The 27,376-nt window shown below is 46.7% G+C and overlaps 2 protein-coding genes across 4 annotated transcripts in view; both read left to right on the top strand.

Annotated features, from left to right (window-relative positions):
• The first annotated feature begins 6 nt into the window (after nt 1-6).
• Nucleotides 7-6,107, top strand: dcps (decapping enzyme, scavenger). 2 transcript variants are annotated; one of them, XM_056288103.1, is made up of 7 exons: nt 7-375; nt 3,385-3,535; nt 3,896-4,041; nt 4,135-4,248; nt 4,389-4,499; nt 4,940-5,266; nt 5,755-6,107. In XM_056288103.1, the coding sequence occupies exons 1-6, from the start codon at nt 199-201 to the stop codon at nt 5,204-5,206; spliced, it is 966 nt and encodes a 321-aa protein (XP_056144078.1). In that variant the 5' UTR covers nt 7-198; the 3' UTR covers nt 5,207-5,266; nt 5,755-6,107. The 2 variants fall into 2 exon arrangements, with proteins under 2 accessions (XP_056144078.1, XP_056144070.1); XM_056288095.1 differs by having other exon boundaries at nt 9-375; nt 5,722-6,107.
• Nucleotides 6,108-17,988: 11,881 nt separating this feature from the next.
• Nucleotides 17,989-27,376, top strand: part of zgc:66433 (uncharacterized protein LOC321250 homolog) — a 96,455-nt gene continuing 87,067 nt past the window's right edge. For both annotated transcript variants that reach the window (XM_056300357.1, XM_056300274.1), the window contains exon 1: nt 17,989-18,189. In XM_056300357.1, coding sequence (XP_056156332.1) covers nt 18,125-18,189 — 65 coding nt within the window. In that variant the 5' untranslated portion in view covers nt 17,989-18,124. The remainder of the gene's footprint in view (nt 18,190-27,376) is intronic.

Below are 27,376 nucleotides of genomic sequence, written 5' to 3'. Positions count from 1 at the left end.
CCTACCAAAATCCTTCAATAACAGCAAGACGTCAGGGATGCCGATTAAGGGATCAGATACGAAAACCAACGGATCATCGGCGGAGGGCAGCACAGCGCCTTTGCTGCGGCTGGTCTGTCGCAAATTAATCAGAAGAAGAAGAAGAAAGAAGACGGCGAAGAAGAACAAAAAAAAACAAGGAAGAACAGGTTCGACAAAATGGCAGACGGTACGGGAGAAACTAAAGGAGGCGAAGACAAAAGTCTGGGTCTCAAGAAGCGGAGGAGTTTCCACATTGACCACGAGGACACAAAGGAGAACGTGCTGGCGGATTTTAGCTTATCGTCTGTCCTGAACTATTCTGTGCGGGACAAGCGCATCTTCATCCACGGCAAGGTAAAACGGTGTCACCGGACTTTAGCTAGCCCCCGCCGCTGCGAGGACCCCAGGCCGGCTGAGCTGGGGCGGAAGGTGGCCTTTCTTTGGGCCTTCGCGCGCTTCCGAAATCCAGTTTAGTTGTTGGTGCAGTCGAGGAAGCCCAGCTAGCTCTCTCGCGATGAAGCCTGGCGTTGGTGCGCCGGCTTCTGAAACGCTTCGTCCTTCGGGGAGGAGGAGGCCGGGACTAGCCGTCTACCAGCAAGAGCATGAGCGCTGCTGAAGATCGCCCTTACGGCGGCGGGGCGCTGGAACCCAGGGCGGCGTCGGGGCTAGTGCGGGGCTAGTGGGGGGGGGGGGGTAGTGGGGCTAGTGGGGCTGCTTATGTCGTCTTAGCTCTGTGTTCAGCTCGAAGTGCTGTGTAGCGGTGCGTTTAACGGTGAAATCCGCGACTCCTCTCGCTATTCTATCCGCTGGACACTGGCGGCGGGTCTGCTGGGGGCGGAGCAGCGACCGGGACGGCTCGGAAGACTGGGGTAATTGGCCAAGTACGATTGGGAAGAAAAAGTGGGGGGGGGGGCCACAAAAAAAGGATAATTTGGGAAAATGTGCCCCAAAAAAACTATGTGGATTTTTCAGAAACCCTTTAACCCAACCGATTTGGATGATTTGATTGAATGTTGTGAAAGTTAGGACGTTAACATCTCCTCCAGTTAAGGTGTTAGAAATACCCCCCCTCTTTTTTTCTTCTTCTTCTTCTTCAAACTGTACCCGGCCAATTACCCCAACTCTCCGCTGCTCCACCCCCTCTGCCGATCCGGGGAGGGCTGCAGACTACCACATGCCTCCTCCTATAAATGTGGAGTCGCCAGCCGCTTCTTTTCACCTGACAGTGAGGAGTTTCACCAGGGGGCCACAAAGCACGTGGGAGGATCACGTTATTCCCCCCCCCACAACAGACACCCTGGCTGACCAGAGGAGGCGCTAGTGCAGCGACCAGGACACATACCCACATCCGGCTTCCCACCTGCAGACACGGCCAATTGTGTCTGTAGGGACGGCCGACCAAGCCGGAGGTAACACGGGGATTCGAACTGCCGATCCCCGTGTTGGTAGGCAACGGAATAGACCGCTATGCTACCCGGACGGCCCATGAATAACTTTTTGTTTTGTTTTGCTTTGAGACTATTTTTCCATGTAAGGTTAAACAGGATCTTGTCCATTTGGGAACATACCTTTTTCGGACCATGTAGAGAGGAGAAACCACCCCTCTGCTTTACTCAACAGGATCCTCCCTTATGAGTATGGGGATCTATAGCTAACCAACAGTTACATGTTTTCTGAACCGCTTCCGGGGGGGGGCGGGGTTGCTTTCCATCGCATGTTTTGAGTCTTTGGAGATTTTAATTTCTAAATCCTTTACTGGAATTCCATAAATTGCAGTTAGATCAATATTAGTTAAGGGCAAAAGCTCACATCCTTTTCACGATGAGTTTTAGGCCTGATACATTGGAAAAATCTGAAACGGTGCACCGAGCTACAGAAGCAACTTCGGCACCTTCTAGAAATAAAGTTGTGTCGTCTGCTAGTTCTGATATCCTCAGTTCCTTGCCAAGACAGTCCATCGCTTTTGGAAGGAGCTCTGGAGGATGAGTGTGTTTAAAACTTGGGCAACAATGAGGAAAAGGTAGTGTGAGACCGGACATCCTTGACAGAGTTTCAATTGCGTTTATGAAGAAATTGCCAAAATTAAAGAGAGATGGTATCTAAGATATGAATGAATGGCTTATTATATTGAAGGCCTTTTGAAAACCCATAATGAGAATAACTGGAACACCTGCAAGAAGATATCCATCCATCCATCCATTATCCAAACCGTTATCCTGCTCTCAGGGTCGCGGGGATGCTGGAGCCTATCCCGGCAGTGATTGGGTGGCAGGCGGGGAGACACCCTGGACAGGCTGCCAGACCATCACAGAGCCAACACACACATTCACACCTAAGGACAACTTAGTACGGCCGAATCACCTGACCTACATGTCTTTGGACTGCGGGAGGAAACCGGAGCACCCAGAGGAAACCCACGCAGACACGGGGAGAACATGCAAACTCCACACAGAGGACGACCCGGGACCACCCCCAAGGTTGGGGGTCGAACCCAGGACCTTCTTGCTGTTTTGCTTTTTTTTCCCCTTTTTCTCCCCAATTGTATCCAGCCAATTACCCTATTTTCTGAGCCGTCCCGGCCGCTGCTCCACCCCTCTGCCGATCCAAGGCAATTGTATCTGTAGGGACGCCCGACCAAGCCGGAGGTAACACGGGGATTCGAAACGTGATCCCCATGTTAGTAGGCAACGGAATAGACCGCCACGCCACCCGGACGCCCTAGCTATGATTTATTAAGTCTGGGACTAATCGAATCTTGTTAGAAATATGGCATCCACATCTACTCAAAACACGCTGTTCAAAAAACATCCACGTTCTCTCACCTAAGCTGCGTCGCCCATGGTGGAAATGACGTCCCACAACACTAGTGCAGAGGACTTTATGGAGGCTTATGTGCAATGCATTCTGGTACATGTAGGTGCTGTGGAAAAGTCTCTTGTGAGCTGGAGGATGCCAATTTCTCCAGTACTATAGTTCACAGTGGGGACTTAATTCCTTCAATCGACTACATTACCCATCAGCACTGAGACATACACACAACCATCAGTGAAATTTCCCTCTACGGGAGAAAAGTTGCGGCTTTCATCTTTGGTCATATTTGTGGAATTGTTTGTCATCGGTGTTAAAAAGTGTGAAAATTGTTAATGAAGAGGTATTTTGTTTGGGTTTGCTTCTCCCAATAAAAATGCCTTTATTTGACTCGGAGTATGGCAGAGAATGATGCAGGGAGAGTTGAGGGGAAGGTGGGGTGACCAAACACAAAATGGAGAATTTGAACTAATGTGATTGTGATTATATACGGTGTTTCGCCATAGCCCACAGAGATTCCAGATTATACGTTTTTAACGGCACTATCCTCTTTAGCTGGATGGTCAGGAGGCGGTGGTCATTCTGGAGAAGACTCCCATCGGAGAAGATATCTTGGAAGAGATGTTTCGAGGTTCTAAGCTAGAAGCGGAGATGAGCAATGACATCTACAGCACTTATAAGCTCCAGCCTCCCGCTCATCTTAATGGTATGCTCACGGTTTACCAGCTGAATTGTTAATGTTTTTTTTTTGTTTTTTTTTTTGTGGTTTTTTATGTCGCAGGTCCCCATCCCCCAGCCATAGTAATGTTGTTTGTGCAATTTCAGTGACAGGAATGTTAAATTGCAAGGTTGCCTGCCAACTCAACCCTTTTTTTTTTTTTGCTCAGAAATCCATTTATATCAGCCACGGGGCTTCATTTGTTGTTTGGTCGTTTTATAACTTGTAATAATCACATTGGCAAGTCAGTGTGGCTATTAGGCGTCAACGATATAGGCTTGTTGAAGCCTATATTCAGCAAACATTTTCTGTTCTGAAAATTTCCCTTGCCTTGTTTTTGGTGCACAGAGATTAAGACCACAGTGGTGTGCCCGGCCACAGAGAAGCATGTGAAGAAATACCAGCGGCAGGAGAGGCATTTGGTGAAGGAGACGGGAGAGAGCTATTCCTCCATCACGCTGCCTTACATTGAGCAGCAGAGCTTCAGCCTGCAGGTCAGTGATCCTCTCACCGCTCCGACTCCAGAATGCTCAGAATCGCCGAGGTTGTCAGTAGCTATAAACTGTTATCTCGGTTGTTTCCACCAGTGGGTGTACAACATCCTGGAGAAGAAGGCAGAGGCGGACCGGATTCTTTTTGAAGATCTTGACCAGGAGGTTGGCTTTGTCCTCCTACCAGATTTCAAATGGGACCAGAAACAGGTTAGAGACCTGAGTACTCATTGAATGTCTAAAATTTAGACTCATTCTCTCTGGTCCGTGTTTTTTCTGTGTTTTGGCACCATGGTTTGAAAGGGTGCTTTGTGAATAGACTTTACTTACCTAAATCTTGCATCCTCCAGCTCGATGACTTGTTCCTGCTTGCCTTAGTTCGTCAGAGGAAAATCAAGAGTCTTCGAGACCTGAACGCAGACCATTTGCCACTGCTTCGGAACATCTACGAAAAGGGAACGGTACTGACAGTTTGAATATTTTTATGTCAAATGTGCTGCAGTAGCAAAGTGCACTTCTGACACCGCAATGGTTAGACCTCTTGATGAGCTCTTCAGCCAGCTTGGCAAACTACCATAGTTTGAGCAAGTCAGTTTGGAGAACTGAATCATGTTGGTTCCAGAATCGGTCTGTCTGTGTTCTTTGAACATTGTCAGAAAAATCAAGTTGGATGAAAAACAAGTTACAGCCTAAATTATTCTTACTTAGTTACAGACCTGCTGTTATTCCCATTGTAGAATCTAGGGTGATTTTCAGATGTAGACTGTTTTAGCCTAATTGAGAGTCATATTTCCTTAACATCGTCAGCATACATTTTATTTAACCTTTAGCAAAAACTTCAAATCCAGCTGAGAAATGGAAGCCTGGGTGAATAGTAAAGTCCCTTGCATTCTCTTTTCAGGAAGTCATCATGCGCCACTATGGCCTGCCAGCCAGTAAACTGAGAATCTATTTCCACTACCAGCCGTCCTACTACCATCTCCACATCCATTTCAACGCGTTGAACTATGAGGTACCCGGCTCCAGTGTCGAGCGGGCCCACCTCCTCTTAGATGTCATCGAGAACCTTGTCTCGGACCCCCAGTACTACAAAACCAGAACCCTCTACTTTCCTATCAGTGAAGATGACGGGCTGCTCAACAGGTTCAAGGAGGCGAGGAAGTTGTAGTCCCTCATCGCTATCAACTGTGTTTTGTAATCAACGGATGACACCTTTTATTTTTTCAAGGTAAGAGTAGGTGCTCAGAGCTTTTTTTAATATACATTGTTAGAGATTTTGGAGAGATACTGAGAAGACCATGGTGATAAGGCTTGACTGTAACCTAAAACAATATGTGGAATGAAACCTGCGATTTTAAGATTGCATGGTATCTCTCTCCGTCCATCCGTTCTCCAGGATGCCCAATGCTAGTAAGTAAGCTCAAAGTTCATGTTGGAGTCAATGTGAAGTCATCTTCACCCTCCACCTGGCCTGATTTGTGTTAGCAGCGTTCTTACAATATTTTGGCCCAAGACCCATCTGGTTGTTTTGTTTATTTTTTATTTTTTGCCCTGGGTCAGTGTTTCACTACAGCACAAACCATAGGTGACTGAAGCGAAAATGAAGCATGCTGGATCTTGGTGCTGGACTAGATTCTGTGTGACTAAAGGTGTATTTAAGTTTTTGATTGTGTTTTGTCATAGCTTAATATCCTTCAGTCATTCATTCATCATTAGCTGCTTCTCCGGGGTCGGGTAGCGGTGGCAGCAAGCTAAGTAGGGCCCTCCAGACCTCCCTCTCCCCAGCAACGCCCTCCAGCTCCTCCTGGGGGATCCCAAGGCGTTCCCAGGCCAGATTGGACATGTAGTCCCTCCAGCCAGTTCTGGGTCTACCCCGGGATCTCCTCCCAGTTGGACGTGCCAGGTAAAGCTCCAAAGGAAGGCGCCCAGCAGGCATCCTGATCAGATGCCCGAACCCCCTGAACTGGCCCCTATCGACGCGAAGGAGCAGCGGCTCTACTCCAAGCTCCCTCCGGCTTGATATCATGTGAACATGTTTGTCAAGCCAGTTTGATATATGTATACGTCAATAAATGTTTTAAAAAAAAAAGACCTTGTTTTGCTTGTGCTGTGTGGTCGGGAGGGAGAGGGCTGAAAGAATCTAGTTCTGAATTACAGGCTGCCATGTTGAATTCTGCATCTTATCTAGTAAGATAAGCCTCACTGCAGTACAAGTGACCTTCCTCTAGTTGTAAAACAATTTATTCGCGCTAAACAAGAAACTACATGTGAGTGTTGCACGGGTAATTTATACATTGAATAATTAAAACCGTGTAAAAATCTTGGAAGTAATGATTGGATACAGTAACTGAAAGCTTACAAAGTGTCTGTTTTGGCCTAGTGGTGATAAAGAGGCTCTGCGTCAGGGCATTCTCTCGAAGCTACACATGGAAACCTTCACAGCTAAATATTTCACATTTCAATCTCATTTTGTTGTGGGAATCCCGTGTCAATTATCAGACTTGCAGCGTGTAATAACCAATTAAGGCACTAGGGGGAGCGACTTTACCGGGAAAGTCTCTCCGCTACTGACTTGGCGGCAAATAGTGTTGTAACCAAAGAACTTTTTTAATTTTCTCAAAAACAACTTTACACTGTCCTCCAATCAAGAAGGGCATAGTTTAATTCAAACCCACCTCTCTCAGACAAAGTTCTGACGCTCCTTTCCGTCGATGGCTTTTAACCGTGATCACAGGAAGAGGAAAAGAGCCCACCCCCTAAATGACGAATGCGTTTTTCAGGGTTTCGGGGGGAAAAGTGTCATTGTACAGGTGCATGCATGTAAACCCATCCTATTGTATAGGAGCGGTGGGCAGCTGCAGCACCCGGGGACCAGCTCCAGGTCTTGCTTCCCACTGCCTTGCTCAGGGGCACGGGCAGGAGTATCAACCCTTTAAAACCAGTATCAAACCATCGTTTTCTCATATTTGTGAGTTTCCCTGCTGTGTTTTGGTGCCGTTGGTTGGACGTGGGGGGGGGGTCCATGGGTGGCTGGGGTTCACAATCGATTTGCCTTTCAATAAAATGTACCTTTCATCTTTGAATTGCTCAAGTTGCGAACACCTCGTTAGGGCAAGCGTGTACTGTAATATTACTCACGCCACTGCAGTGCATGGACCGTGCTTAAGTAGGCTAGTAGTCCACTCCATGGTGCTTTGGTGGCAAATGGTTGGTTTAGTTCTTTAAATAAAAAAAAAAGATGAACTATCAGATCAGTTGTTGACAGGGACCTCTGCAGCAGCGGACACCAGTGTCTTGTCTGATGCGCGGTCAGACGGCGGCGCTCTATCCACTACTTTGCGCTTGAGGTGCGTTCGCGTGAGCCTCAGAGAGAGTAGGACTCCACCCGGCTCATTCGCCAAACCTAGGCTGACTGGATCATCATCATCTTCTTCTTCGTTCGGCTTGATCCCGTTTCCCAGAGCTAGGCTGAATACGTCTCATTTACTGTGTTTTAACTGACCTCCCTTTGGCGCTGGAAATTTCAAATCCTAAATGAGATTTTTTTTTGTTTGGGGTTTTTTTGTGTGTATGTGTGACATGAACGACGACTAGTTCATTTTTGGGGACTGTGATTTAGTTCAAACTTTAAAATTGTGAACTATGAACGTGAACTAGTTCATTTTAATTTGTGTGAATCGGCTCTGTGCATTAACTGTAGTCCACTGACTTCCGGTTTCTACTGCAGCGGTCACACCAGTTTCCTGTTTGTTGGCGCGTGCTGTTTTAATAGACAATGGCATGCTTTTCGCGATGCTTGCGAGATTTGCCATGGATAAATGTCAACCACATGCACACAGCTGTCCACACACTTTCCCCTGCACCTACCAGCACACGGGTGAAAAGCTTCAAGTTGTACATATAAAGTTACGTCCACAATTGTGAGGATGAGCTAGCTCTTGAAAAGTGTAAACTTGCACCACACACACACACACAGACACACACGGCAGACGCAGCAACATCAGCATAAAATCCAATTGAACATCCGACAAAACAATGAACAGTCATGAAATAGGAAATAGGCTGCTACACGACTACAGCAGGAGGTGACTGGGCTTGGTGTGGGCGGTGAGGGGAGAGTGACACCTGAACTTGAGCTGAATTCTCTTCCTCCTGCTCCTCTCGTCATTTCGTGACAAACTTAAGCAGAGCGTTAGTTTGGCCGCGGCTGTTATCTTAGCCTACTGTAACCGGTTATTTTCTTGCCCGCTGCGGGATTCGATACGGGGTGTACTGCACCACAAGGCGACATCACTAACCGCTCGGCTAAAGGGTCAGACCCGTTAGCTAGGGGCTAACGTGTCTTATTAGTAGTTTACACTACGTTACAAGCGGCTAGCTAGCGGAAAGAAGGCTTCTTCTGCTCCTCTGTGCAGTGGGCGGGCTGTACACGGAGGGAAAGAGGAGGGGCTGCCCACGGAGCTGGCTCACAATCTGGCATTTGCCAAATGCACTGCCACTCAAAAAATCTGACCTATCATGATCATCATACGGTAAACAAGAAGCAAGGAAGAATAATAGTTTTATTTTTATTGGTCGCATATTCAGATAATTGTGGTGACAGGCATGGGCACAAGTCCATGAATGCTGGGATGGCATCTAGCGCTTTATCTGTGCCCCCCTTCCATAAGGTTAGGGGTTGTGTAAAATTTTGCTAAATCAGTATGCGGGTTGACCATACCGGATCGGTCGAGACCGCCATTGGTGCTGTGGCCTCACATGGTACCGATGGAAACTATAAAATCCGCTGTGGCGACCCCTGAAAAACAGGGAACAAGCCAAAAGAAGAAGAAGAAGAAGATAGTCAGATAATCGCCTCTGTGCATAACTGTAGTCCACTGACTTCCGGTTTCCGCTGTAGCGGTCATACCAGTTTCCTGTTACGTTCACTAGTCCGTCCTTATAGTCCATGGGCCAGAGCCCAAAATTTCCTATTTCGGTACACTCAAGGTGGCAAAACTTACTTATAATTTTTGAAAGGATCCATGTCTGTAGATGGTATTTGGGTATGATAACCATTCCTGAGTGGCAGCTGTATCACAGTTATCAGCTCATGAAGTTAACCACCCCCTAAAGTAAATTGCATTTTAGACGCTGGTGCATATCCTGGTTTAGCCTCATGGTCAGGACATTTTTCAATGTTCTATAATATTGTCTTTGGTATCATTTTAAAGGGGACCTTCTTAGCTTTCATTCAAGCCCTGTTGTGGATATTTCTCACAAATATAGAGGTCACTTGAGCTCTTCAACCCGTCAATAACACACATCTTTCTGCAATGTTCGCCTAAACTATATACTTTCTTTTAGCCCTGTGGCATCTAGGAATATCAGGGACACAAAACACAAAAACTGGAATACTCACAGGACTGTAAAGATTCAGGAAATGTATAATATACCCATACTATTTCATTGTGTGAGGTGATTGTGAACCTTAAATTAGAAGGGCATTATTACTAAGAAACTAACTAGACCAAAGCCAGTTAGTCCATGGGTCAGACCAGATATCGATATCACCCAAGGTGACACAACTTCACTGGTGCCATTTTATTTGGTACACTAACAGAAGTAAAATAATACATGATAACCTTTCCAAATGAGCAGCTATTTCATTTTTCTTTCAGGAAACCTGTTTCTGTGCCTCTCACGATTGTGTATTTGCCCAGATTTTTACAAATATAGCATTTCAACACCCCTGGTACTGATTAGCCTAGCTTAAACTCTGGGACAGTTCTTAGTTGGCCAACAACCAAGGATAACCAGTACTGTGTACTTCCATTCATTGTGCTAAGCTAGGCTAACGTGCAGCCAGATAGCTTTCTACTAAACACATATAGAGGAAACTGGTATCTATCTTCTTGTCTCACTCTGGAGAAGATTGTAAGCTAATTTCCCATAATGTTAGCATGTTCTTTTAATGTATATGTTAATATGATTAGTTAAAGTGGCTACGAGGAACTTTCATCTTGTGTTGATTTTAGCGGCCTCATGTGGACAAAATACAGCTGTTGCATAGCAACTAGGTAATGTATCTATTTGTGGCTATGTAAGATAAATAATGGTAATATGACGCTGGTGAAGCAAAGTAAACTTTGTTTTAGTAGTGTTCATACACCTAAGTTACATGTATTTGTTTGTATGTGGCAGGTGAAAACTGACTGAATATGGCCACTGGTGAACAAGCAAGTTTTTACCCAATACCAAAGCGCCCACGGGTGGAGTGCATTATCCACTGTTCTGATGATACAGATAAGCTGGTTTCACTACAAAGTGTCGACTCATGGAGAACTCTGCTCAGGGCAGCTCAGATACGAAATCATGCACCAGTTTTGAAACTGGCAAAAGACATTCCTGAGGGACAGATTCCAGCAATCTACTACCACAGAAAGTGTCGCAGTATCTTCACTATGAAGCAAATTCTTGATGGCCTCCTTGCAAAAGAAAAGAAAAGTTGTGTCTCTGCTGAAGAGAAACAATCTAAGAGAGTAGCTCGACATGCTCCAAGTACATCTAGGACTTATGATGCAGAGTGCATATTTTGTCAGAAAAACAGCAAATATTCCAAGAGACAGAATACGAGAGAAGTACTGGTGCAGTGTCGAGAACTGCGAGCTGATGCAAAGATCAGGAGTGCAGCCACAAAGAAAAGGGACAGCAGAATCCTTGCCATTGTGAGTAGAGACCTTGTAGCAGCTGAAGGGCACTACCACAGGTCATGCTATAGACTTTACACCAAAGAAGAGGTTTCCAAAGGAGAGGTTGCCAGCAATGGAGATGATGATGCTGCAGCCCAGTATGAAGCTGCTGTGAATAAGGCATACAATGAGCTGTTCCTCTTCATCAGGATGGAGCTTTTTGGCAATCCTCAAGTGATGACAATGACTGATCTCTCTTCTAGACTGGTAGCTTCAATGAACTCCCAAGGCATTGCCCAAGTCAAGGAATCAACCAAGAAGCACATAAGGCGAAACCTGGAGAGTGAGTTTGCTGGAGCCTTGCAGATATTCCCTGATGAGAAAGGAAAATTCCTCCTCTATCCCGATAACTTGACCATGAGGGAACTTGCCAAAGAAAATCAGTCTCTCAAAAGGGAGCTGCAGACCCTGAAAAGTGTCAGTGCACAAGATGTTATAGCCAAAGCAGCCATCAAATTGAGAGCAGACATTAAAAGTCAAGATGTTCCTCAAACCTGGCCGCCTGAAGTCAAACCAGAAGCAGAATGTCCTACCATTCCAGAGTCGCTCATTATCTTCCTGTACTCTCTACTCACAGGCTCAAATGATCCTGATCATGCATCCCAGAGAGTGCAGTGCCTTCTGCAGTCATTTGGCCATGACATAGTATATGCAGTGACATGTGGAAATACCAAGCCTTCCAAGCACATTGTTCTGCCATTCAGTGTCAAATCGTTGACAGGAAATGTAGAGTTGATAAACATCCTCAACCGACTTGGTCACAGTGTGTCCTATTCACAGATGGAAGAGATCAACACTGCCCTGTGTCTCCAGAAACTCTCATCATCAGGGAGTGGCATTGCCCTTCCAGCTAACATCCATCCTGGCATATTCACAACTTTAGCCTGGGACAATATCGACCGTCTTGAAGAAACTGTCAGTGGTGAGGGAACATCTGACAGAGTCAATGGGATTGCTGTGCAAGCAAAGCCAGTCAACCCACTTCCTGTCCAACCCATGCCCACTGTTCCCAAAACAAAGAAGAGAAGCATTGATGGACCCCCACCAATGTTACCAACTTACAATGCTGGACAACGGGTAGGGCCACCACAAAGCAAAAAGTCAGATGCCGATACTGCAGCCAATACTAAGCTTGCCAGAGAGAAAAACCTTCTTTGAGTCCTAGCACGCATGTCACAACAAGAAGAACAGTCAGTCAGCAGCTGGACAGGCTTCAACATCCTGACTTGAGGAGAGATGACGGTCATCCCCGACAATATAGGCTATCTGCCTACCATCAATGCTCCAGCGACACAAATGTCTACTGTCAACGAGGTGCTTAACCAGTCACTGAGCATCATGCAGTGCTTAGGCCTGAGGAAGATTGTCTGTGTCTTTGACCAAGCCCTGTATGCGAAGGCTGTCAAGATCACACGGAAACACCATGACAAGTTCCATGATATCATCGTTAGGCTTGGGGTATTCCAAACCATCTGCACACTGCTGGCAATAATAGGAAAGCGTTTCCAAGATGCTGGACTCAAAGACCTCTGCATTGAGTCTGGCATGATTGCAGAAGGCTCAATTGCTGGTGTTATGGATGGCCGCAAGTACACTGCTCAAAAAAATAAAGGGAACACCTAAAAACACAATATAGACCTCGATGAATGAAATATTTCAGCTGAAAATCTTTATTTATTAGACAGAGGAATGTGTTTAGAGCAAAATAACCTAAGAATGATCAATGGAAATCAAAATCATTAGCCCATTAAGGTCTGAATTCAGAATCATACTCAAAATCAAAGTGGAAAATGAGAACATAGGCTGATCCAACTTCTGTGGAAATTCTTCAAGACGATTCAAAATGAGGCTCAGTAGTGTGTGTGGCCTCCACGTGTCTGTATGCACTCCCTACAACGTCTGGGCATGCTCCTGATGAGACGACGGATGGTCTCCTGAGGGATCTCCTCCCAGACCTGGATCAGGGCATCGGTCAACTCCTGGACAGTCTGTGGTGCGACATCGTGTTGGCGGATGGTACGAGACATGATGTCCCAGAGGTGCTCGATTGGATTCAGGTCTGGGGAACGTGCAGGCCAGTCCATAGCATCAATGCCCTCGACATACAGGAACTGCTGACACACTCTGGCCACATGAGGACGAGCATTGTCATGCATGAGCAGGAACCCAGGGCCCACTGCACCAGCATATGGTCTGACAATGGGTCTGAGGATCTCATCCCGGTACCTAATGGCAGTCATGGTACCTCTGGCTAGCACGTAGAGGTCTGTGCGGCCCTCCAAGGATATGCCTCTCCAGACCATCACTGACCCACCGCCAAACCGGTCATGCTTGAGGATGTTGCAGGCAGCAGAACGTTCTCCACAGCGTCTCCAGACTCTCTCACGTCTGTCACATGTGTTCAGTGTGAACTTGCTCTCATCTGTGAAGAGCACAGGGCGCCAATGGCGAATCTGCCAACCAAGATGTTCTCTGGCAAAGGTCAATCGGGCTGCACGGTGTTGGGCTGTGAGCACAGGCCCCAATTGTGGACGTCGGGCCCTCATACCATCCTCATGCATTCTGTTTCTCACTGTTTGAGCAGAAACCTGCACATTAGTGGCCTGTTGAAGGTCGTTTTGTAGGGCTCCGGCAGTGCTCCTCCTGTCCTCCTTGCACAAAGGACCAGATAGCGGTCCTGCTGCGGGGTTGTTGTCCTCCTGCGGCCCCCTCCACGTCCCCTGGTGTACTGGCCTGTCTCCTGGTACCTCCTCCATGCTCTGGACACTGTGCTGGGAGACACATCAAATCTTCTTGCCACAGCACGCATTGATGTGCCATCCTGGATGAGCTGCACTACCTGAGCAACTTCTGTAGGTTGCAGATACCGCCTCATGCCACCTCTAGTGGTGAGGGCACTAGCAAAATGAAAAACTAACCAAAGATCGGCCAGAAAAGATGAGGACAGGCAAATGGTCTGTGGCCACCACCTGCAAATCCATTCCTTTTATAGGGGTTGTCTTGCAAATTGTCTAATTTCCACCTGGTGGAAATTAGACAATTTACCAACAGGTGAAATTGATTCACAAATCAGTGTTGCTTCCTAACTGGACAGGTTGATATCTCAAAAGTGTGACTGACTTGGAGCTACATTGCATTGCTTATGTGTTCCCTTTATTTTTTTGAGCAGTCTACAACAGGGCAGTGCGACTACACAAGCTCCTGTATGAGGCTCTCATGCAACTGACCTTGAATGGTTTCCTGTCCTGGTTGGAAGAAACTCACAGGAATGACATGGTTCACCTGAATGAGACACTGAAGACCATTGACAGCCTTGGGAAAGAAGTCTCACAACATGCTTTGAAGGAGGTCCTCGAGAACAGCTCTTGTACACGCATCATGGATCTATTTGAAGTCTACCATGAGTTCCTTAGAGGTGGAAACGGCAGCATCTCGAACTTCTGGATGTCCTATTTGGACATGGTTGAAATCTTGTTGGGGCTCATCCGAGCATCCAGAGAGGGAGACTGGATGCTACACTTGGCTAGCATTCGAGCAATGATCCCATGGTGCTTTGCTTATGACAGGATGAATTATGCACGCTACCTCCCCTACTACTACGCCCAGATGTCTGAGCTGCCCATCACACACCCAGATGTGTACACAGAATTCATGGAAGGAGGCTTCTCAGTCCAACTGGGCTCCACCAATCCCTTTGGCCGAATCCCTGTTGACCAAGCTATAGAAGAAACGGTGAACAAAGACACCCAAACAGCTGGAGGGACAAAGGGATTCAGCTTGAAGCCAGGAGCTGTGACCAAATATTATCTCACAGCTGAGTATAGAAGCATGTACCTCAGACAGCTGAGAGACCTGACAGGTCAAGGCAGGTGTAAATGGTCTCATCCAGATCTACAGAGTCCAAGGATCAAGAGAGATGAAGCAGATGTCCAGTCTCTCATGGACCTTATGGAGAATAACTGGCTCAATCCTATGTCCCCTGATGAGATTGATTTGGTTAGCCTCTCCACTGGCAACATGGCTCCACCTGATGTGACCATAGATCTCTTGAGAGCTCTTGAGAAAGGAGAAGAGGCCTACCAAGCATTCCAGCAAACAAGGTTCGATGCAGACCCACCACCTGTGAAATTCCACGACAAGATGACCAAGCAAAGTCTGAAAACATTCTCCAATGTCAGCACAAAACAAGCTCATGGAAAGAAAGCACAGGATGTGGTTCTGAAGGCAGATAGAAACCTTTTCAGTCACATGATCCTGGTGGCTGAAAGCAGGAAGGTGAATCTGAAGGATGTCCTTGCCTACCCATTGGGCCCACTACCATGGGCACTGGCAAATGCTGATGGGTCCTTACGAAAAACAAACAAGGCTGCACTTGCCAGAGAGCTTGAAAAGAATGTATCTCCTGCAGAAGACATCCCAATCCCATCTACTTCCATCATTGATGGGATGAGCCTGGTCCAAAAAATGAATGGCAACAACAAAACCTTTGCACAGGTGGAAGAGTCAGCCTTGACCCAGGTCCTCCATGAGGGAGCACAGAGTGGGAGGATTGATGTTGTTTTTGATGTCTATCACCAGACTTTGATCAAAGATGCTGAACGACTGAACCGGGGTGGAGACATCACTCTCCAGTACAAGAATCTTGCAGGGGGACACCACGTCCAGCAGTGGAGAAAATTTCTGTGCAGTTCCTCCAACAAGACCAGTCTCATCAAGTTTCTGGTGGAAGAGTGGAAACTCCCACGATACAGAGCTATGCTGCATGGCAAGGTGTTGTACATGACCTGTGAGGAAACCTGCTACAAGTTGACAGAAGATGGGTGTGAGGAAGCAGCAGAACTGCACTCCACACATGAAGAAGCTGACACCCGTCTGCTCCTGCATGCATTGCATGCAGCAAATGCGGGCTCAAAGTCAGTTATCATCACAGCTGAGGACACTGATGTCATGGTGCTTTGTCTTGGCTTCCAGAAGGACATCACCTGTCCCATCTACCAGAAGTGTGGGACTCAGAACCGCACACGGTTTGTCGACATCACCAAACTGGCAAGTTCACTTGGAGACAGCATCTGTGACAGCCTAATTGGCTTACATGCCTTCACAGGCTGCGACACTGTCAGTGCATTCGCTGGTCGAGGGAAGCTGAATGCCCTGAAGATAGTGAGAAAGCACACTTCCTGCCAAGAGACTTTTAGTCAACTGGGACAGACATGGAATGTGAGTGATGAGCTGTTCCATAAAATTGAGCAGTTCACCTGTCGGATGTATGTTGCTAATAGCAGCACTGCTGAGGTGAACAAACTGCGTTACCAGCTCTTCTGCACCAAAAGGGGAGAGGTTGAGTCCAGCCAGCTGCCACCATGTAGAGACTGTCTCTTTATGCATGTTCAACGAGCCAACTATCAGGCAGCAATATGGAAGTGCTGTCTGCAGGCTAACCCTGTGGTGCCAAGCCCTACTGAGTATGGATGGACAGACGATGAAGGCAAGCTGGCCATTTACTGGATGCGCTCCCCACCTGCACCAGATGTGGTCTTGGAAATGCTAACATGCAAGTGTGTGCATTCATGCAAAATGCCAAGCTGCATGTGCCTGTCAAATGGACTTCCATGCACAGACATGTGCAGGTTACAGACCTGCAGTAACCAAAAACAGCAGGATGGTCCAGAACTGGACTTTGAACTTGGGGAGTCAGATGATGAGAGAAACGAGCAGTTTGATGAATGACAGTGTGATGATTCTGATGGTATTACTGTGGTAGTAGTCTACTGATGCACAGGATGTTGATTCTGGACTTGGTTACCCAGAGCTTGATAACAATAATGTAACCATATTCACATATACCCATTACCCTACCCATTACCATTACATATACCCACTAATGATATGGGATTACATGTATCATTGACTAAGTATATGTAAATGTCAATGTTGTTTAAAATATTAAAATAGTTCATTACCTCACTGTGGTATTCCTTTTTAATCATGTATTTTGATTGTGTATTTAAACAAATGTATAGAGACCAGTTTGTGACCTAACTGGCTTTGGTCTAGTTCTCATTTAAGGCTCACAATCACCTCACACAATGAAATAGTATGGGTATATTATACATTTCCTGAATCTTTACAGTCCTGTGAGTATTCCAGTTTTTGTGTTTTGTGTCCCTGATATTCCTAGATGCCACAGGGCTAAAAGAAAGTATATAGTTTAGGCGAACATTGCAGAAAGATGTGTGTTATTGACGGGTTGAAGAGCTCAAGTGACCTCTATATTTGTGAGAAATATCCACAACAGGGCTTGAATGAAAGCTAAGAAGGTCCCCTTTAAAATGATACCAAAGACAATATTATAGAACATTGAAAAATGTCCTGACCATGAGGCTAAACCAGGATATGCACCAGCGTCTAAAATGCAATTTACTTTAGGGGGTGGTTAACTTCATGAGCTGATAACTGTGATACAGCTGCCACTCAGGAATGGTTATCATACCCAAATACCATCTACAGACATGGATCCTTTCAAAAATTATAAGTAAGTTTTGCCACCTTGAGTGTACCGAAATATCGTCTGGCCCATGGACTATTATAATTGTGGACGTAACTTGATATGGTAGCGGATTCGGGGGGGGGGGGCAATACGGGAACCGCCGCAGCCGGGACGCGAACCCGGCTCTCCCGCACCGCGGGCGACAACGTTAACCAGTCGACTAAAGGGTTCGACCCGTTAACCACTTATCTTTGCACGTTACAATATGTACATCTTGAAGCTTTTCACCCGTGTGCTGGAAGGTGCAGGTGAAGGTGTGTGGACAGTTGTGTGCAAGTGGTGGACATTTATCCATGGTAAATCTTGCAGGCATCGCCAAAAACATGCCATTTTCAATAGCACGCGCCAACAAACAGGAAACCGGTATGACCGCTGCAGTAGAAACCGGAAGTCAGTGGACTACGGTTATGCACAGAGGGGTGATTCAACAAAAAAAAGGACGCCCTTTTGAGTGGGTGGGCCTGTGTGCCAAGCGGGTGGGTCCACCTAGGCCCCCCCACAGCTACGCGGCAGCTGAACCTCAAATTTAAAGATTACCTAAAGGGAAACAGTATCTAAACCAACCCACTCCCATTTAGCTGTTTGATGAATACGTGGAATTGTCAATCGGTCATTGGATTTTTTGAGCATGTGTCACCAGCGTTCATGAACTATCCGGGGGGAGGAGGGGAGGGGGGCGACCCCAGCGCGGTAGGTTGGTGCTCTGGTTTCCGAGTTTTCCAGGGCGAGGCGAACGCGTCACGGGAAAGCCGAAGACGCCAGGCGCTGGGAGACCAGTAATCTAATCATCAACCCCCCGACGCCGCCGATGTCTTGGTTTCACGCGCTGAAGGATGACTTCACTTTGAGACCTTTTGAAAACCAGCAAACCTCGTAAGTGGCACGGTGTTTTGCACCTGAAATGCGGTAAGGTAGCTCGTCGTGACCTCGTCGGTTTCGCGAGGCGCGGGGATCGAACTTTGACGAGGGGTTCTGCAGCTTGTGGAGTTGGTGGTTCGGCGTCACGTCTTCTGACTTGCTTTTGTTGTTGAACCGGTCGCGAAACAGCAACTTGTCTCTGTAGCGCGTGACTCCGTCTCGAGACGGTGTGAGGTGATTTGGCATCGGTTCGTTCGCCGAAAGGAAGAAAGGAAGGAAGGAAAAGTTGTGTGTAGCGGTGTTTCTGCTTGCCCCGCTGATGCCATCTCCCCTCCGGCCAAGGGCTGTCCCGTGCAGCATGCCCGCCCGCCCGTGCAAACCTGCTGCAGGTTTGGGTGTAGGCTGCCTCCCGCACCAGACCAGACCGACGCGGATCCTCGCAGATCTCTTGCTTTAGCGGTTTATTTGATCGGGTCGAGGACAGTCCGAGTTAAAGCGGCTGTCATTCAACTGTATGGGGAACCACAGTAATAATAATAATACATTTTTATTTGTATTTGTATTTTTTCAGAGCACTCCGGGACACCTTACAGAACACAGTAAAAAGCCAGCAGCAGTGTATCAGACAACATAAAGTCAGAACAAAGCAGGTAGACAATAAAAAGTTAACACAACAGATAAGTGTGAAATCAGCATCTGCACAAAACTCAGTGAGGCGTGGATCAGACTGTTTGAAAAGGTGCGTTTTGAGATGGGATGTGAAGGCTGAAAGAGAGTCAGTGTTGTGAAGGTCTTGTGGGAGAGAGTTCTGTTGGCGGGGGGGGGGGGGGCAGAATGACTGAAGGCTCTAGACCCCATGGTAGTCCAGCGGGCCGATGGTGTAGTGAGTTGGAGAGCAGAAGAGCATCTGAGAGTGCTGGAGGGCGTGTGGATATGAAGGAGTTCAGAAAGATACGAAGGAGCTAGGTTATTAAGGGCCTTAAATGTGAGGAGCAGAATCTTGTAGTCAGTACGGTATTTAACAGGGAGCCAGTGGAGTTGCTGAAGAGCAGGAGTGAAGTGATCTATGGAAGTAGTTCTTGTAATGATACGGGCAGCTGAATTCTGGACCAGTTGACGTTTATGAAGACACTTGAGAGGAAGACCAAAGAGAATAGAATTACAGTAGTCAATACGGGATGGAACCAGGGTGTGAGTGAGTATGGTGGTGCTGTTAGGTGTAGGTGACGGGTGGAAATGATTAATATTGCGTAGGTGGAAGTATGCAGACCGAGTAACATTGTGGATGTGGGCTTCAAAAGATAATGTGCTGTCCAGGATGACACCCAGACTCTTAACCTGAGGCGATGGAGGAGCTACAATACTGTCAATAGTCAGAGAAAAACTATGCGGTTTGGCCAAAGTAGATTTAGTGGCTTCTAGGAGGACCTCGGTTTTATCACTATGTTTGAAGTAGTGGTATGAAAACCAGGATTCAAAGTAATCCTCAACGCAGACTGTGTCGACTGTGGTCACCTGGAATCGCCTCAGGTACCGCGAAAGGTTTTCTGCTGATGACCCCGAAGTTGTCACCAGAAGAGTGATGTAGGGCTAGGTGACGCAAAAGCAAGTGAAAAATGAGTAAGTGTCATGGAGAGGGGATGTTGTGTCACTCTTCTGAAGTCTTCATGAAGTGCAACAAAGGGAGGATATTTCCCTCTGCTGGCAGGGTAGGTAAAAGCTTCTTGGACCTTGATGACTTACAGGAACAAAGGTTTAGGATATGAGTCCTCTTTTCACTGCGAGAAACCCCCTCGCATGGCAGGAGGCCACGCTTGGCCAAGGACATTGTTGTACTCCGTAAACTCAAGAAATGCAAAGTGAGGACAGTCTGGCCAGTCCTCACCTCTTTAAGGGTCTGTCTGGGGGTCAGGACTTGGCTCTAGGGTTCAGGTTGGCATCAGGATTAGTCTACGGTTATGCATGTAGTGCTCGTTTCTAAGGTTGATTCGAGACTAGGGAATGAATGTAGTCAGTGAGGGTCCTCAAAAGTATAGGAAAAGTGTGTGTGTGTGTGTGTGGGGGGGGGGTGATTGGTAGGTGCTGATTGTCGTTGTCAGCAGGTCAAAAGGTTGGTTGTGTTTTATTGTCTGTCAAGAGGTTCCTGAGCAAACCCTCCAGGGTATCACAGTGTTGTCCCATTTACTGGCCCTCATAAATATGCAAGTGTGTGTGTGTGTGTGTGTGTGTGTGTGTGTGTGTGTGTGTGTGTGTGTGTGTGTGTGTGCTCACTGTATGACTCCTAGATGGTCTTCCCTCATGCATTGGTGGTTTCTTCATCACAAAGAAGCCCCATAAGACAGGGTGAGAACTGCCGCTGTGGTATCTGGTCACCCTCGTTAGCGAGTTGTGTGTCTTAAAAGTGACCGATGGGGTTGCGGGTCAGCCTGAAGGGGGGCGCTGCGGAGATGGAGCAGATTTCAGCTGCTGTCACGAGCATTTCAGCCGGGAAACACAAGTGTGTTTGTTTAAGATCATCCCAGCAGACTCTCGACAGGAAATAAGACTATTTTCAGCCACGTGACCAAGTATCTTATTATGTTGTACAGCGTTGCTTCATTTTGGGGTGATGTGTTCTACATTGTGTCTCTTGTTGTACAGCGTTGCTTCATTTTGGGGTGATGTGTTGTACATTGTGTCTCTTGTTGTACAGCGTTGCTTCATTTTGGGGTGATGTGTTGTACATTGTGTCTCTTGTTGTACAGCGTTGCTTCATTTTGGGGTGATGTGTTGTACATTGTGTCTCTTGTTGTACAGCGTTGCTTCATTTTGGGGTGATGTGTTGTACATTGTGTCTCTTGTTGTACAGTGTTGCTTCATTTTGGGGTGATGTGTTGTACATTGTGTCTCTTGTTGTACAGCGTTGCTTCATTTCGGGGTGATGTGTTGTACATTGTGTCTCTTGTTGTACAGCGTTGCTTCATTTTGGGGTGATGTGTTGTACATTGTGTCTCTTGTTGTACAGTGTTGCTTCGTTTTGGGGTGTTGTGTTCTACATTGTGTCTCTTGTTGTACAGCGTCGCTTCATTTTGGGGTGATGTGTTCTACATTGTATCTCTTGTCTTATCGTGACAAAAATATTTTTTTTTAGTTTTTCCTTTTCTTTTGCTTTCACCTTTTGTTTGGCAGGTGTGAAGGTTTACAACAAACTGATTCCAAGAGGACATTTCTCTCTCTGTCTCTGGCTCGCTGTCTCTGGCTCTCACTCTCTCTCTGTCTCTGGCTCTCTGTCTCTGTCTGTCTCTCTCCCTGTCTTTCTGACTCTCTCTTTCTCGCTCTCTCTGGGTCTCTGTCTCTGTCTGTCTGTCTGTCTGTCTGTCTGTCTGTCTGTCTGTCTCTCTCTCTCTCTCTCTCTCTCTCTCTCTCTCTCTCTCTCTCTCTCTCTCTCTCTCTCTCTCTCATGGATATCTGCTGCAGAGCAATAATAATGGGGGTGGTAATTTTAGGTGTTTGTAGTTTTGGGGCATTAGCCACACATTGTCATTTGAATCCTCCGTTATTAATTACATCACTGCTGGAATCTACCTGTTACACTATTACACTATCTGCACATGACATGACATGACATGATGTGATTAGTATTTGTTGTTGTAAGATGCCTGTAGGATGACACATGAAAACATGATGTGACGTGACATGACATGACATGACGTGACGTGATTAGTATTTGGTGTTGTAAGACACCTGTAGGTTCACACATGAAAACATGATGTGACGTGACATGACATGACATGACGTGACATGACATGACATTATGTGATGTGATTAGTATTTGTTGTTATAAGACGCCTGTAGGATGACACATGAAAACATGATGTGACGTGACATGACATGACATGACATGACATGACGTGACGTGATTAGTATTTGGTGTTGTAAGACACCTGTAGGTTGACACATGAAATAGCTGCTGATGTGTAGTAAATTGCCGTGGTTGGAGTGAGGAAGTGTAATGTAGCCCTGAACTTGTTTATCCTTGTCCCATTGGCTCTGGGAACAGGATCAGCTGTCGGGTCAGCATGATGGAGTTATTGGCTCACATGCAGTCTGTACACACACACGCGTGGGTCTGCATGCTGGGGAAGTGGGTGTGTAGGTAAAAGTGGAGTTTACTCCATCACTCTGTAAACTTCAGTGGGGTCAGAAAGGAGAGAGGACAAAAAAAGGGGAGTGAGAGGGAGAGAAAGAAGAGGAATCTGCAGAAGGAGAATGTCAAGTACATGTTTCTCTCACACACACACACACACACACACACACACACACACACACCACCCAATGTGGCAGGCAGAGAGGAGGATATGACCATGGAGCTATTTACATTGAGGGAGAAAACTAGAGATGGAGGGAGAAGAAGGGGGAGAGCGGGAGGGAGAAAAGATGGCTTCCAGATGTGAGGGGGTGAGTTGTGAGCACTATAGCAACGCCCCGCCTCCTCTTGCAAAAGAAGCAGCTTACTTTCGCCAGCGCTTTCGTTGCATTTGTTTAAGCAGCCAAACACCTCGTGTACGGCAGACCGACGGAGACCTTTTGGAAAACAGTGGAGCGGAGACGGGGTGGTTTCTGCCTGCACTGGAAAAGAAAGAAAGGGGGATGAGGTGGAGGGCGCAGAGGGAGGGAGGGAGTACATATGGTGCAAAACAAAAGAGAAAGGGGTTGCTGCTGGAGCTAGACAGAAACGTGAGTCGACTAGGAGAGAGGCGTAGTGGTGGAGATGGAGAGAAGGAAGAGGTAGAAGAGAGAGAGAAGGAAGAGGTAGAAGAGAGAGAGAGAGAGAGAGAGAGAGAGAGAGAGAGAGAGAGAGAGAGAGAGAGAAGGAAGAGGTAGAAGAGAGAGAGAAGGAAGAGGTAGAAGAGAGAGAAGGAAGAGAGAGAGAGAAGGAAGAGGTAGAAGAGAGAGAAGGAAGAGGTAGAAGAGGGAGAGAGAATGAAGAGGTACAAGAGAGAGAAGGAAGAGGTAGAAGAGAGAGAAAAGGAAGTGGTAGAAGAGAGAGAAGGAAGAGGTAGAAGAGAGAGAGAGAAGGAAGAGGTACAAGAGAGAGAAGGAAGTGGTAGAAGAGAGAGAAGGAAGTGGTAGAAGAGAGAGAAGGAAGTGGTAGAAGAGAGAGAGAAGGGAGTGGTAGAAGAGAGAGAGGGAAGGAAGTGGTAGAAGAGAGAGAGGGAAGGAAGTGGTAGAAGAGAGAGAAGGAAGTGGTAGAAGAGAGAGAGAAGGAAGTGGTAGAAGAGAGAGAGGGAAGGAAGTGGTAGAAGAGAGAGAATGAAGTGGTAGGAGAGAGAGAGAAGGAAGAGGTACAAGAGAGAGAAGGAAGTGGTAGAAGAGAGAGAAGGAAGTGGTAGAAGAGAGAGAAGGAAGTGGTAGAAGAGAGAGAAGGAAGTGGTACAAGAGAGAGAAGGAAGTGGTAGAGGAGAGAGAAGGAAGTAGTAGAAGAGAGAGAAGGAAGAGGTAGAAGAGAGAGAGAAGGAAGTGGTAGAAGAGAGAGAAGGAAGAGGTAGAAGAGAGAGAGAAGGAAGTGGTAGAAGAGAGAGAGAGAAGGAAGTGGTAGAAGAGAGAGAAGGAAGTGGTAGAAGAGAGAGAGAAGGAAGAGGTAGAAGAGAGAGAAGGAAGTGGTAGAAGAGAGAGAGAAGGAAGAGGTAGAAGAGAGAGAAGGAAGTGGTAGAAGAGAGAGAGAAGGAAGAGGTAGAAGAGAGAGAAGGAAGTGGTAGAAGAGAGAGAGAAGGAAGAGGTACAAGAAAGAGAAGGAAGTGGTAGAAGAGAGAGAGAGAAGGAAGTGGTAGAAGAGAGAGAGAGAAGGAAGTGGTAGAAGAGAGAGAGAAGGAAGAGAGAGAGAGAGAAGGAAGAGAGAGAGAGAGAAGGAAGAGGTAGAAGAGAGAGAGAAGGAAGAGAGAGAGAGAGAAGGAAGAGGTAGAAGAGAGAGAAGGAAGAGGTAGAAGAGAGAGAGAAGGAAGAGAGAGAGAAGGAAGTGGTAGAAGAGAGAGAAGGAAGTGGTAGAAGAGAGAGAGAAGGAAGAGAGAGAGAGAGAAGGAAGAGGTAGAAGAGAGAGAAGGAAGAGGTAGAAGAGAGAGAGAAGGAAGAGAGAGAGAAGGAAGTGGTAGAAGAGAGAGAAGGAAGAGGTAGAAGAGAGAGAGAAGGAAGATGTAGAAGAGAGAGAAGGAAGAGGTAGAAGAGAGAGAGAAGGAAGTGGTAGAAGAGAGAGAAGGAAGAGGTAGAAGAGAGAGAGAAGGAAGTGGTAGAAGAGAGAGAAGGAAGAGGTAGAAGAGAGAGAGAAGGAAGTGGTAGAAGAGAGAGAAGGAAGAGGTAGAAGAGGGAGAGAGAAGGAAGAGGTACAAGAGAGAGAAGGAAATGGTAGAAGAGAGAGAAGGAAGTGGTAGAAGAGAGAGAGAGAAGGAAGTGGTAGAAGAGAGAGAAGGAAGTGGTAGAAGAGAGAGAAGGAAGTGGTAGAAGAGAGAGAAGGAAGAGGTACAAGAGAGAGAAGGAAGTGGTAGAAGAGAGAGAAGGAAGTGGTAGAAGAGAGAGAAGGAAGTGGTACAAGAGAGAGAAGGAAGTGGTAGAGGAGAGAGAAGGAAGTGGTAGAAGAGAGAGAAGGAAGAGGTAGAAGAGAGAGAGAAGGAAGTGGTAGAAGAGAGAGAAGGAAGAGGTAGAAGAGAGAGAGAAGGAAGTGGTAGAAGAGAGAGAAGGAAGAGGTAGAAGAGGGAGAGAGAAGGAAGAGGTACAAGAGAGAGAAGGAAATGGTAGAAGAGAGAGAGAGAAGGAAGTGGTAGAAGAGAGAGAGAGAAGGAAGTGGTAGAAGAGAGAGAAGGAAGTGGTAGAAGAGAGAGAGAAGGAAGAGGTAGAAGAGAGAGAAGGAAGTGGTAGAAGAGAGAGAGAAGGAAGAGGTACAAGAAAGAGAAGGAAGTGGTAGAAGAGAGAGAGAGAAGGAAGTGGTAGAAGAGAGAGAGAGAAGGAAGTGGTAGAAGAGAGAGAGAAGGAAGAGAGAGAGAGAGAAGGAAGAGGTAGAAGAGAGAGAGAAGGAAGAGAGAGAGAGAGAAGGAAGAGGTAGAAGAGAGAGAAGGAAGAGGTAGAAGAGAGAGAGAAGGAAGAGAGAGAGAAGGAAGTGGTAGAAGAGAGAGAAGGAAGTGGTAGAAGAGAGAGAGAAGGAAGAGAGAGAGAGAGAAGCAAGAGGTAGAAGAGAGAGAAGGAAGAGGTAGAAGAGAGAGAGAAGGAAGAGAGAGAGAAGGAAGTGGTAGAAGAGAGAGAAGGAAGTGGTAGGAGAGAGAGAGAAGGAAGAGGTACAAGAGAGAGAAGGAAGTGGTAGAAGAGAGAGAAGGAAGTGGTAGAAGAGAGAGAAGGAAGTGGTACAAGAGAGAGAAGGAAGTGGTAGAGGAGAGAGAAGGAAGTGGTAGAAGAGAGAGAAGGAAGAGGTAGAAGAGAGAGAGAAGGAAGTGGTAGAAGAGAGAGAAGGAAGAGGTAGAAGAGAGAGAGAAGGAAGTGGTAGAAGAGAGAGAAGGAAGAGGTAGAAGAGGGAGAGAGAAGGAAGAGGTACAAGAGAGAGAAGGAAATGGTAGAAGAGAGAGAGAGAAGGAAGTGGTAGAAGAGAGAGAGAGAAGGAAGTGGTAGAAGAGAGAGAAGGAAGTGGTAGAAGAGAGAGAGAAGGAAGAGGTAGAAGAGAGAGAAGGAAGTGGTAGAAGAGAGAGAGAAGGAAGAGGTACAAGAAAGAGAAGGAAGTGGTAGAAGAGAGAGAAAGAAGGAAGTGGTAGAAGAGAGAGAGAGAAGGAAGTGGTAGAAGAGAGAGAGAAGGAAGAGAGAGAGAGAAGGAAGAGGTAGAAGAGAGAGAGAAGGAAGAGAGAGAGAGAGAAGGAAGAGGTAGAAGAGAGAGAAGGAAGAGGTAGAAGAGAGAGAGAAGGAAGAGAGAGAGAAGGAAGTGGTAGAAGAGAGAGAAGGAAGTGGTAGAAGAGAGAGAGAAGGAAGAGAGAGAGAGAGAAGGAAGAGGTAGAAGAGAGAGAAGGAAGAGGTAGAAGAGAGAGAGAAGGAAGAGAGAGAGAAGGAAGTGGTAGAAGAGAGAGAAGGAAGAGGTAAAAGAGAGAGAGAAGGAAGTGGTAGAAGAGAGAGAAGGAAGAGGTAGAAGAGAGAGAGAAGGAAGTGGTAGAAGAGAGAGAAGGAAGAGGTAGAAGAGGGAGAGAGAAGGAAGAGGTACAAGAGAGAGAAGGAAATGGTAGAAGAGAGAGAAGGAAGTGGTAGAAGAGAGAGAGAGAAGGAAGTGGTAGAAGAGAGAGAGAGAAGGAAGTGGTAGAAGAGAGAGAGAAGGAAGTGGTAGAAGAGAGAGAGGGAAGGAAGTGGTAGAAGAGAGAGAAGGAAGTGGTAGAAGAGAGAGAAGGAAGTGGCAGAAGAGAGAGAGAAGGAAGTGGTAGAAGAGAGAGAGAGAAGGAAGTGGTAGAAGAGAGAGAGAAGGAAGAGGTAGAAGAGAGAGAAGGAAGAGGTAGAAGAGAGAGAGAAGGAAGAGAGAGAGAAGGAAGTGGTAGAAGAGAGAGAAGGAAGAGGTAGAAAGAGAGAAGGAAGTGGTAGAAGAGAGAGAAGGAAGAGGTAGAAGAGAGAGAGAAGGAAGTGGTAGAAGAGAGAGAAGGAAGAGGTAGAAGAGGGAGAGAGAAGGAAGAGGTACAAGAGAGAGAAGGAAATGGTAGAAGAGAGAGAGAGAAGGAAGTGGTAAAAGAGAGAGAAGGAAGTGGTAGGAGAGAGAGAGAAGGAAGAGGTACAAGAGAGAGAAGGAAGTGGTAGAAGAGAGAGAGAGAAGGAAGTGGTAGAAGAGAGAGAGAAGGAAGTGTTAGAAGAGAGAGAAGGAAGTGGTAGAAGAGAGAGAAGGAAGTGGTAGAAGAGAGAGAGAGAAGGAAGTGGTAGAAGAGAGAGAGAAGGAAGTGTTAGAAGAGAGAGAAGGAAGTGGTAGAAGAGAGAGAAGGAAGTGGTAGAAGAGAGAGAGAGAAGGAAGTGGTACAAGAGAGAGAGAAGGAAGTGGTACAAGAGAGAGAGAAGGAAGTGGTACAAGAGAGAGAGAAGGAAGTGGTAGAAGAGAGAGAAGGAAGTGGTAGAAGAGAGAGAGAAGAAAGTGGTACAAGAGAGAGAAGGAAGTGGTACAAGCGAGAGAAGGAAGAGGTAGAAGAGAGAGAAGGAAGTGATAGAAGAGAGAGAAGGAAGTGAT

This window comes from Lampris incognitus, chromosome 1 (assembly GCF_029633865.1).
Source record: "Lampris incognitus isolate fLamInc1 chromosome 1, fLamInc1.hap2, whole genome shotgun sequence".
Lineage (NCBI taxonomy): Eukaryota > Metazoa > Chordata > Actinopteri > Lampriformes > Lampridae > Lampris > Lampris incognitus.
This window is presented reverse-complemented; position numbering and strand designations above follow the sequence as displayed.

Bases quoted from the DNA above. Each gene is read 5' to 3' on its own strand.
- dcps (XM_056288103.1), top strand. From the start codon at position 199: ATGGCAGACGGTACGGGAGAAACTAAAGGAGGCGAAGACAAAAGTCTG. The intron at 4,042-4,134 runs GTCAGTGATCCT...TGTTTCCACCAG, and splicing joins AGCAGAGCTTCAGCCTGCAG to TGGGTGTACAACATCCTGGA. The intron at 4,249-4,388 runs GTTAGAGACCTG...TGCATCCTCCAG, and splicing joins TCAAATGGGACCAGAAACAG to CTCGATGACTTGTTCCTGCT.